General features: G+C 45.3%; 1 protein-coding gene across 1 annotated transcript in view; it reads left to right on the top strand.

Moving 5' to 3' along the window:
- POU2AF1 (POU class 2 homeobox associating factor 1) overlaps positions 1-4,072 on the top strand; it is a 22,034-nt gene extending 17,962 nt beyond the window's left edge. Inside the window, exons 3-5 of the mRNA XM_007464667.1 lie at positions 520-562; positions 646-911; positions 3,588-4,072. Of these exons, the coding sequence (XP_007464729.1) occupies positions 520-562; positions 646-911; positions 3,588-3,902 (624 nt within the window). The 3' untranslated portion in view covers positions 3,903-4,072. The remainder of the gene's footprint in view (positions 1-519; positions 563-645; positions 912-3,587) is intronic.
- Positions 4,073-11,672: the final 7,600 nt, after the last annotated feature.

Consider the following 11,672-nt stretch of genomic DNA (forward strand, 5'->3'; position numbering starts at 1 on the left):
GAGGGGGCGGCGGTGGGCAGAGTGTGTGTGTGTGTGTGTGTGTGTGTGTGTGTGTGTGTGTGTGTGTGTGTGGGTAGGGTGCTGGGGGTGGTCAGGTGGCGGTGTACGTCCCACTCCATGGGCTACTCCTCGAGGGCACGGAGGCTGCACGTTGCCCTGGTGTGGCTGCCAGAGAATGGGCCCAGGTAGAAGTGCCTTGAAGTGGGATGAAGAATATGGGGTGACTGGCTTGGTCCACTGAACAGCAAGTGTCTCACATGTCCTGGTGTGAGTTGAGGGCTCCCCCTGGGACGTTGATGAAGCCAGTTCCCTCAGTGCACAGCTTTCTTGCTAAACGGGAACACTGATCCCTCGAAAGTATAGGTGGTGATGGTTGGGACATGGGTCTTAGTTCTAACAAGGGAGGTTCTTGCGCCCCACCCGATACCCTCCTGCCCTGGGGCCCTCTGGGAGAACTCCCTGCAGAGGGCCAGCGGGAGATGGCTGAACCCTGATCCAGGTCTCCCTTCTCCCCTCTAGGTGGTGCTGCCCCATCAGCCCCTGGCGACCTACACCACAGTAGGTAAGAGCTCCCCACAGCCCTGGCCTCCTCCCGGACCGCATCTGGGAGACACCTGCAGCTCTGTAACTTCCTCCTTCCCACAGGTCCTTCCTGCCTTGACATGGAGGTCTCTGCTTCCACAGTGACGGAGGAGGGGGCCCTGTGTGCCGGCTGGCTCTCCCAGCCCGCTCCGGCCACCCTCCAGCCCCTGGCCCCATGGGCACCCTATACGGAGTATGTGTCCCATGAGGCTGTCAGCTGCCCCTACTCAGCTGACATGTATGTGCAGCCCGTGTGCCCCAGCTACACGGTTGTGGGACCCTCCTCGGTGCTGACCTACGCCTCCCAGCCGCTCATCACCAATGTCACGGTACGTCACACAAAGGCCTTTCTATACCCTCCCATGCTGAGGGCACCCTTTTAGAACCAGGGCTGACTTCCAGACCCCTGACCTTCCTTGCTGTTGATCCCCAGGATAATCCCATCATCTAAGCCCACCCCATCCTCCAGGAAGGCCTACTTTCATTCCCAATGACTTCAAATATCTTTCATAGAAAAGGCTTATGGCCTCCTTTGCCATGCTTTGTGGTCCTCGGGGTTGGCACGTCCTCCTGCCTCTCTGTCCTAAGTCTGCCCTGCTGCCCCATATGCAGTGAGTCTCGGTGATGAGTCTAAATTTTTATTGAATGGTGATACTTGTGTGGGGTCTCTTGCCAGAGCCAGCCTCTCCTTCCTACTCAGATTATTTAGGGGGTGATCGTTCAACCAATAATGGGATTTACTAGAACATTTTTAGGCTGAGCAACAGGTGACACTATTTTTCAGAAAACTACTTTTGATGGAGTCAGACCCACCTGCAGGGTAAGTTTTTGAGTTCCACCTCTAGTGTCAGATTGCCTGGGTTCAAATCTCTGCCCCTTCACTCACTAGCTGTGTGATCCTGAGCTTGGTGACTTAATGCTCTGAGTCTCAGTGTCCTCATCTGTAAAATGGGTTGATGTCAGGATCAATGACATGTAGAGGGCTTAGAACGCTTCCTGGGCTCAGCATAGTTCCTAGCATACAGAAAGCACCCGATAGATGCTAGTTATTATGATCGTCGCCAAGTTGGCCAACAACACTAACCAAGGGCCGTCTTCAAATGCCGGATAGGAAAGGAAGTGCTTGCTCCCCCAGGAATGGAGGAAGGAAGAGAAACAGTTTTATGTGAATGATGCCTGTTTGACCAAAGGAATGGGAATCCTCCAAGTGTTCAGAGGAGAAAAGACCTGTGGTTACAGCTACATCCAGCTCCAGTCCAAGGAAAACTGTGGGAGGTAGAACGGGGGCCTCATGAGTCACTGCAGAGCCACCCTTGATGATGGAACTTGCTTTGGTTCCCCAAAGCCTCTCTGTTTACCTCAAGATCCAGTGTCACCCTGATGCTCCTGCCCCTCAAGCACCGTCCAGGCACAGGCTGCAGGAGCCCTCCCACTCTGTGCCCACCTGGCTACTCAGCTAACCAGTTGTGGGGCCTGAATGATGGTGGATGGGAAGGAGTTAATTCAACACCTCTCCTAGGCAGCTCATTTCCATATCAGAGGCCTGGGGTGGGGGTGGGGAGTGGTAGACACAATGGTTTCCCAACCATTTCAGGACGGAGCATTCCTTTCATTATTTATCCTTTCATCAATCTCACCTCTTGCTTTGAAAGGTTCTGTGTAACAAACAAACTATATTTATTAAGAAATAATTTATTCGTTTTGCCATTTTGTAAATTAACTCATCAAAGCTGGTTAGAGCTGCCAATCAGCACTCCAGATCAGCAGGAGATAAGACCTGTTATGATGACAGTTTGAGGTAACTCTATCCCTGAGCCAAGAAACCTGCAGTCGCAGTTGACCTGCGCAGGTTTATGACTCAAAACTGTAGGATATCTGTTTGGATTTTTGAAATACTAGAAATAACAAGGCTTTGCTGGGAGGCTGGAAGTCCTCTGAGACCCTTTCCAGCTCTATCATTCTATAGAAAAACATCCTAAAGCCTTGCTACTCAAACTGTGGTCCCTGGACTAGCTGCACTGGTGTCAGCTGGGATCCAATTAGACATGTAGTATCCAGGCCTGACCAGACCTCCTGTACCAGAATCTGCATTGCAACATGGTCCCAGGAGATTAAGATAAGCTCTTCCCTGGGTGACTCCAATAGTTTGCTCCCAAGACACAGTGGCAACTGGAGGAGCTATGACAGAGAAGGGAGTGTGGTAGGGGAAGGTTTTGCCCTCTCACACACATGTCTTTCCATGCAAAGACCTTCCTCCCCCACCTGCTTCCTCAGCAGTGGAAGATAGTAAGAATCCAGGCCCTGGCTTTGCAGGCTTGAGCTGGGATTCGTAGGGTGGCTGCTGTGCAGGTGAAAGATGTTGTTTACAGAGGACCTGGGAAAACAGCCCTGACCTTTGGAGGTCCCTGGGATGGCCACAGGGGGCCCAGCTAAGAGGCAGTGGAGGGTGAGGTAGTGGGAGGCTAGTGGAGCTGAGTCCAAGGGGTCCTTAAAATGCCAAAGCTGCTGTGTGGAGCCTGGACAGTCTCCGTGTCTGGGCACAGCAGTGGCCGCTTTGGGATATAGCTGCTATGCCGTGTGACGGGCTTGTTGTTTAACATGCTGTGTTTTCATTGATTTTAAGATGTACACCTCCCCCCTCCTCACACATGTTTTAATATCTCTGAAATCGGGATGCATTTTATATTCAGCGAAATCTGGAAGAGTATTTCTAATTCGCTCAGCCCTATGATGTCAGTCCTTTGTGTAAAATCTATTTTACAGACGCTTCAGATGGGGAAGTAGCATGAGCAAGGACACACAGCTAGTGAGTGACAGGGTGAGGGATGCGGAAGTTTATCTGGCTTCTGCCTTGGGGAAGACCTTGAGCAGGGGGAGACGGAGACCTCTGGAATGAGACGGCAGGAAAGGGCTGAGGTGAGGGAAACAGAGATCCCCATGGGGACCAGGGTGGGCAGTGGATACACCCCAAGGCTGCTAACTGACCAGTGTCTCCCCCATCACAGACGAGAAGTGCTGCCACACCCACAGTGGGACCCCAGCTGGAGGGCCCAGAGCACCAGGCACCTCTCACCTATTTCCCGTGGCCTCAGCCCCTGTCCACGCTGCCCACCTCCACCCTACAGTACCAGCCTCCAGCCCCAGCCCTGCCGGGGCCCCAGTTTGTCCAGCTCCCTATCTCTATCCCGGAGCCAGTCCTTCAGGACGTGGAAGACCCCAGGAGAGCCATCAGTTCCCTGACCATCGACAAGCTGCTTTTGGAGGAAGAGGATAGCGATACCTATGCGCTCAACCACACGCTTTCCGTGGAAGGCTTTTAGGGCTGGCTCCCACCCGAGCATCCTGTCCCCTGAAACTGGGATTTGAAAATGAGCCTGGGATTGAGCCTCAGGTTCATATCTGTTTGGAGTTTCATAACTACAAACTACAGTTTCTACCCCAAACTAAAATTGTAAACCAGACTTCCTTCCTCCCTCCCTCCCTCCCTCCCTCCCTTCCTCCCTTCCTCTTTCTTACTCTCCCTTTTTTATTTCTTTTTCCATTTCTGTTTCCTTTTGGGAGGGAATTATAGGGATTTTAAAGATAATATTTGATGCCAAGTGTTGCCTAATCTGTGGCCCAGGGTTTTCATTTCTGCCACGTTTCCTTTCTGGAGAAGGCCCCTCTCTCCAATGCCCACTGCTTCATGGGAGCAGCAGCCCTGCTGAGCCATCTTCAGGCAGTGATGCCCTGTGCTCTGTCATTTTGAGATGGATGGGGTGCCCTGTGAGAAGACCAGCCCTGCCAGCATCTCCAAGGGCAGAACCAATGCCAGAGGCCTTGAGCTATCAGTTCCCACAGTTGCTCCTTTGTTTGCTGTTCTCAGCTTTGGCCAGATTTACAGTCTTGACAGCAGGGTCTCAAGGCCTGGGGCTCAGCAAGGTGGTGGGTGGAGGGTGGGGGGAAAAGGGAACATCAGAGTGTGTAGGGGCCGGGTCAGAGGGACAAAGGAGGGTTGGGGGCATGGAGTGTGGATGTGGGGGGGAGGGGCGAGCAGGAGGGCTGAGGAATGGTTTTCTTTAGATTACTTGGTTATTAAGAAGGGGAATAAATTTAAGGAAAATATGGCTTTAATAGGTGGTTTTGCTGCTCTCCTTGAGGATGCTTGCAAGGAGAGCCGAGCTTTGGTCAACAGGATGATGGGATATGTCTGACTGTATCTTTCCATGTCTAGACCCTCTTTGGGGCTATGTGCAGACCAAGACCCACTGAGGCCCAGGGATGACTGAGACCTGGTTGAGTGTGGCCACATGTGCTTCTTTAGTGTCTTAAGCCTCCATGGGCCATGCTTATGTGAAGCCAAGACCTCCTCCCCAAGCACCATCCTTCCTGGGGGTTCTAGAGGCTCAGCCAGAAGGACCATTAGGTTTCATTTCAATTTTTATTTTTATTCTTTTGCTGGAGAAACATCAGATCTGCAGGGGCCTGAGCACAGCTGTCACCAGGGGCACACAGCTCCTGACAGAGGCCATGTCCTTCGGGAACAAGCACATCTGTCTGCTAAGGACACCATTGTCACTATTAGGCAGATGCATTAGTTGGAGGACTCTGCATAGAAGTAATGGACTTTTCTGGGAAAGTGACCCTTTCTTTCATATATATATATATATATATATATATATATTGCCATTTTAAATAAAGACTTTGGAGAAAAATTGCCTTTTTTGGATTTTTCTGCTTTGGATTTATTTTGACCCAAATTTCTGGTATCTACCTAAAATCCCCAAACAGATATCTTGAATTGTTTTTATTTAGACAATTTTTAGATTTAAAAGGTTAAGATGTCATTTTAGATAACAAATTTCTATCTTTGTTGGCAGTGATGTGAGTAGGAAAGGGGGGGGGGGCTCAGGCCTGTTTGATCAAAAGCCCTGGCTTCCTATAAAAAACACTATGCAAGAATTTTCCGCTTACTGTTTGAGGGTTTGAGAAGATGCAGAAGCAATCTCCATAAGGGAGTTTAAGCTGAAAAAACAAGCAAAGAAATAAAGTACTTGACATATTTGCTAAGATTTAAATGGTGTTTTCTTTCTTCTTATCTTGAGGTCATGGAAATCTTGGTTGCAGCCATCCATCTAGGTTTCTTCCTGGGTTTTTCTGTTAAGATGGAAACATTTTCAATAAAGATTTGCTCAGACTTTTCTGTGCTGAAGTGTTTTATTTCTTATCGGATTAATCCCCTTAGCTTGCAGTCCCATGTCAGGCAGTGCCATTCTAGGAAGGAGCTTATACTAGTCTTGTTGATTTTGCAATGTGACTGGCTGCCAGGGAAGATAAAACCAGCCCTACTATGCTTGCAGCCCAGTTATCCCAAGCAGGACATGTGAGGCCAGGAGGCTTGGTCTCCAGGGGATTAGGGATCTGAGGAGAGGAAGAAAATCTTTGTAACCCTATTACTCTTCCTGTTATTCATGGTATGTGAATACCTGCTCATGATGCTGGGTGTCCAGGGATAAATCAACCACTGGCATTTCCACAGCAGGTTCTTAGAGTCCACCAGTCAGAACCCAGGGCCGTGTACATGGTGCTGAGTGCTATGCGCAAAGGGAGCCATCTCTTAGGACCAGACATCACAATGAAATGGAAACTCAAGACGCCAGCCAGCCTCCTCTAACACCAGTCCTTGGAATGAGTAACAGTTTGGAGGGATCTCCTTTTTTTTTTTTTTTTTTTTTTTTTTTTTTTTTTTTTGCGGTACGCGGGCCTCTCACTGTTGTGGCCTCTCCCGTTGCAGAGCACAGGCTGCGGACGTGCAGGCTCAGCGGCCATGGCTCACGGGCCCAGCCGCTCCGCGGCATGTGGGATCTTCCCGGACCGGGGCACGAACCCGTGTCTCCTGCATCGGCAGGCGGACTCTCAACCACTGAGCCACTAGGGCAGCCCGGAGGGATTTCCTTTTCCGGGCGATTTTCTGAGTTGCTGAGAACCTCTGAGCTCATTGCCTTCACTGGTAATATTTGCAGGGGTGATTTTTTTAATGATCCACTTTTTTCTGCTGTGTGTCTTATTTCTAGTTTAGGGGGACAAAAGTACATCCAGTTATTTACCTCAGTTTAGATTATCATCACCATTGTCTTTTTTGTTTATTCTCCATATAGATCATAATTCAGAAAAAAGATACGGAAAGAAAGGGATTTGAGTGGTTTTTTTCTCCAGCTTTACTAAGGTACAACTGTAGGGGAAGCTCTTTTAAAAATGCACTTTGCAGGGGCTTCCCTGGTGGCGCAGTGGTTAAGAATCTACCTGCCAATGCAGGGGACACGGGTTCGAGCCCTGGTTCGGGAAGATCCCACATGCCGCGGAGCAACTGAGCCCGTGCGCCACAACTACTGAGCCTGTGCTCTGGAGCCCGTGAGCCACGACTACTGAAGCCTGTGAGCCTATAGACCATGCTCCGCAACAAGAGAAGCCACCGCAATGAGAAGCCATGCACCGCGAGCCCCCGCTCTCCACAACTAGAGAAAAGCCCACGCGCGGCAACGGAAACCCAATGCAGCCAAAAATAAAAATAAATAAAATAAATAAATTAAAAAATAATGCACTTTGCAGTCCTCACCTCCTTATGTAATAGAAGGGTGAACCACTTGCTGTACGATGTGAAGAGGGTAGCCAGCTTCTTATATATGTATATTTAGTAGTTTTTAAATTGTATCCCTGAACTATTCTATAAATATAACATCCAATATAAAACAGTCACAATAATAGAAATTTAAAAGATGAAGTAAGTATAAAATAGATAATATTTTAATAATTATTTTATTAATGGTATAAAAGTACTTCTGACCTCATTTACTATAAATAATATTTAGAGGGAGAAATGTTATTGAATATGTCTAATTTCTTTTAAAAATCTTTGTAATATGCCAATTTGAAGATCTGGGTCTAAGTTCAATTGATTTCAGTTCTCTGCTTGAATAGATATTATAGGTGAAAAAGATACCATACAAAGATATTTAAATCCAAATAAAACAGTATATAATAGGATGTGCTAAGTAAATTACAAAACTCATTTTGAAATTCCTTCCATCAGTTTTGCAAAGGCTTTATTTTAACATTTGACTAGTAAATTTCATCTTAGTTTATGTCAGCTACTCTTGCAAACTAGTTAAGGGGGTTGACTTTTTATTTTTTAACACAGTGAGTTAAAACCACTCAAATTCTTTATTTGGAAAATTATAATAAACTAAAAAATTCTGCTTCTACTTTTGAAAAAAGTGTAAAGATAAGGGGTTTTACAGGTGACACATACCTACATTGTTGTTAGAAATAATATCACATAATGGTGGAATCATTCCTAAACATGCACTAGACTTCACTTTCTAAAGTTTTCCCCATTCATTTACTTTCTAAAAGCACTATTAAAATGTCATCTATACCTTGATGGGCTGGATTAAATGCAAATTGTGATTATTACTTAAAAAAAATCTGCAGGTAGCATATTTTGGACAGTCAACTTATCAACCAAAACAGGTCAGAAAATTTAGTACTATTGCATTTTTAAAAAATTGCTAATAATTTATTTTTAAGTTTGACAGTTCTTTGGAGTCTTTTTTGCCATGAGATAATCAGTGATTCTCTTTGTGGTGGAAGAATCTCATATCATTATAAAGATTGTATCATTTAAAACTATTGCACCCATAAAATTAATCACATTTGTAATTGCCCTGTAAACTTCAAAGGTTGCCATATGATATGGAAATGAATAAGCTGAGCAAGGGCATCACCATCACCCCTCCGCTCGCGCATAACTTCCACTTGTCCCCACAGACACTTTCAGAACCATGGATCACACATAACCAAGTGGGATGCCAGCATTAGTCTATGTTAGGTGACCAATTTGTCCTGGTTTGCCTGGGACCTTCCTGGATTTAGTCCTGTGTTCCAGGAAATCCTTTAGTCTGGAGCAAATTGGGACGTTTGATCAACTCAGTCCACATATTAGGTACAACTAGATATTAATTTCTTCTTTTCTCTGTTTTTTTCTTATAAAGTAGTAGTTTTTTGGTCTGCACACCAATGGTTTGTCTCATGTGATTACTAGGATACATGCGTCCCACTTCAGAGCTTGTAACTGAGATTCTTGCTGGCTAGAATTCTCAGTAAAATCTCCCCTGGGGACCACAGGAGGGAAGCTGGCTCTGGCCTGAAGAACCTTGTCCTAATGGGTTCTAAGTCAATACTAGGTCTAGAAACACCAGCGATTCTACCAGGGAATGATCCTGGGGTTTCTCATTTGAGTGGTAATAGCATGAGATACACATTGCATACTGTCTTAAAACTAAAATCAAGTTCTCACAAAAGGCTTTCTTATGTAACCCGATCTTAAAGCAACACCTGTACGAATATGACAATGTCAACTCATTTGGGAAAATCTTAAGAGAAGGCACATTTTTCCTAAGGTCAAGGTGATGGCTTCTTCTACCCAATTCAGTCAGGTGGGACACTTTTAACAGTGGTCTCTGCCTAGCCTGCATATTGGAACTTCTTGGGGAATTAAAAAAAATCCCTGTGTCCAGACCAAGACTTAGATCAACTAAAACAGAATTGCTGGGAGTGCGAACTGGGCATCAGGAATTTTAAAGCTCTCAGGTGATTCCAGTGTACAGCCCAAGCCCAGAACCACTGCTCATCTACCCTCCCCTGCCAGTGGTTTTGGGATAGCTGTCATATCTGAAAGCTGAAAAAGAGATCTCAGCGACTTGTGCATGACATATAGAATTGATGCTGTTCTATTTAATTAGCGTTGTTTCCCTACCAAGCCAGGCAGGGGTATAATACTGCACCATCTCTTCATTAGAGGGTGAAAGCCCAGTGATCTTAGCAATCACTATAGGAGGGCTCTAGAGTGGATACATTCAGTTGAGAGATAGCAGCTAAAGTCATTTCAGATGCCCATTATCTGATAGCACACGGATTTTCTTTTAATATGTGTAGTTCCCACAAGCAAATGTAAGAATGAAACATAAAGGAAAGAGCAGGATATTAGAATCTTCTCCCCTTGCCTCACCTGTGTGCTTTTAAACTTCAGTAGTGGATTGATATATTCAATACGGAGCTGCTTGGGCCAGATGAAAAGATAACGGGGACAACATCTATGGTAGAATCCCCCATATAAGCCTATGCTTGTGGTCAACTCAAGGGCCTCCCTGGGCAGAAGGCTTTATGACCTTCAAACCAAACCAAACCTTAAAGGATGAGCCATGTAGGACCGAGAAATCTGCTTCTTCCAGTGATGGAATATAACTAAGCCTTGACCAATGTCCTTATTTGCTATCTTAGATTCTATGTATTTCAGTGGAGAAAGATCTTGATGTCTGGAGGGCCTGGGAGAACTGGAGGACTTGGGGCCCAGGAGTATAAGGAAGGTTGTCACCAACTGCTGGCAAATGAGACTGGAGACCCTTGTTTTGTTTACCAGGTGCAACAGCATTTATGTGCCGGGTACTTGTGGAATTCCAGGTCCTGGCCACAAGAAGCTCAGAGTTAGTGGGGCAAGTGGAAGGTTGCAGTAGAGTGAAATGAGTGGTAGATCTAAACACAGTTGATTTACCTGTCCCTCCTTTACCAATGAAAACGTTATTACCATCTCATTTAATCTTCACAAAAAGCAAATAAAGACTGTACAATTTTAATTCCCATTTATGGGAGGAAGACACAGATTTAAAGAGGCTAAGTAACACGTCCAAGTTCACACAGTCAGTAAATGGCCCCACTGGTGTTCAAACCCACCATGTCCAATGCTCATTCTTTTAATCATTTTGTCATACAGCCAACAACATTGGCTCTGGCCTGAAGAGCCCTGTCATAATGGGTTCTAAGTCAGTACTAGGTCTAGGAACACCAGGGATTCTAACAGGGAATGATCCTAGGGTTTCTCATTTGAGGCAGAGAGTAGGGATGGAGACCAAATATATCTATTTCTTACTATAAATCACAGTATCATAGTGACCAACTAATATGTCCAGAGTTGGTGCTGGGACACTTTACAAATCAAGAATTTGTTGCCTTCTTGGTTCCTGGCATACTTAACACAAATCAGAATATTTAAAGGGCTGAAATAAAATGTATTAATATTTTGGTCAACTTCAACACAATATTCAGTTCTGTTAAAGTATTTGTCAGAGTCTCTTAATCTGTAGATTTGGCTAAAAATGACTTTCAGAGGAAGGATATGATTAATATGAAGTTTTTACAGAGATAATTCGAAATACGTATTTCACTTGATTATGAAAAGGATTTTCTTTTGTTTTTCCAAAAGACTTAGATTTACATATTCACATTCCCCCTTTTAAACGGAAATCTGCAAGCCATCTATTAAAAAGAAATAGCCTAATTCTTTCTGCACAAGCCAGTAAAGAGTCCAAGGGCTTTGGGGCTAAGATGCACTAAAAATGCCTCAGTGCCATGGCAGACCTGGATTTCTAGAGGTGTGCTTTCTTTTTAATTTTTTAATTTATTATTATTACTATTTTTTTTGGTGTGCTTTCTTTATGTCTAGGGAAGTAAGTCAGGATAAAGAGTTTTCAGAGTTGCAGCATTTGCAGCATTTGGCCCTGTTCACCCCTGGGAACAGTGACTCTGGTCTATGTACTTCAAAGACAAGGAGGCAGACCGGAGATCCTCGTGATGCTGAAGGGGCTTTTGAGCAGACCTGTCTGCTCACCACAGTGACTCAGCACCAACTTACAGAGACTAGCTCAGACTGCTGTGCATTTGCTGCTGTGTTTCATGTCCAAGTCTTGATTAGGGGCACTTTTGACATGGAATAACCGTCTCTTTCACATATCAAAAGCCATTGTTACCTCATCTGAGGCAATGGAGCATAGTGGAAGGAAGAACAGTTTGGAGCAGACAAAAGTTGGTTTGAATGGGGATAATATACGTGATAATATAATTAAAGAGACCACTGTAATGTCTGACATTTCATAAGCCTTTCATAAATGTTAGTACCTCTTAAGTAGAAGGTTAGAAGGTCCTGCATCTGAAGCTTTTAAAATTTAAAAACAGCTCACAGTTTTGATAGAAATACTTCATATAAACAAAATTTAGAG

Source organism: Lipotes vexillifer, unplaced genomic scaffold, assembly GCF_000442215.2.
Source record: "Lipotes vexillifer unplaced genomic scaffold, Lipotes_vexillifer_v1.1 scaffold785, whole genome shotgun sequence".
In the NCBI taxonomy this organism is placed as follows: domain Eukaryota; kingdom Metazoa; phylum Chordata; class Mammalia; order Artiodactyla; family Lipotidae; genus Lipotes; species Lipotes vexillifer.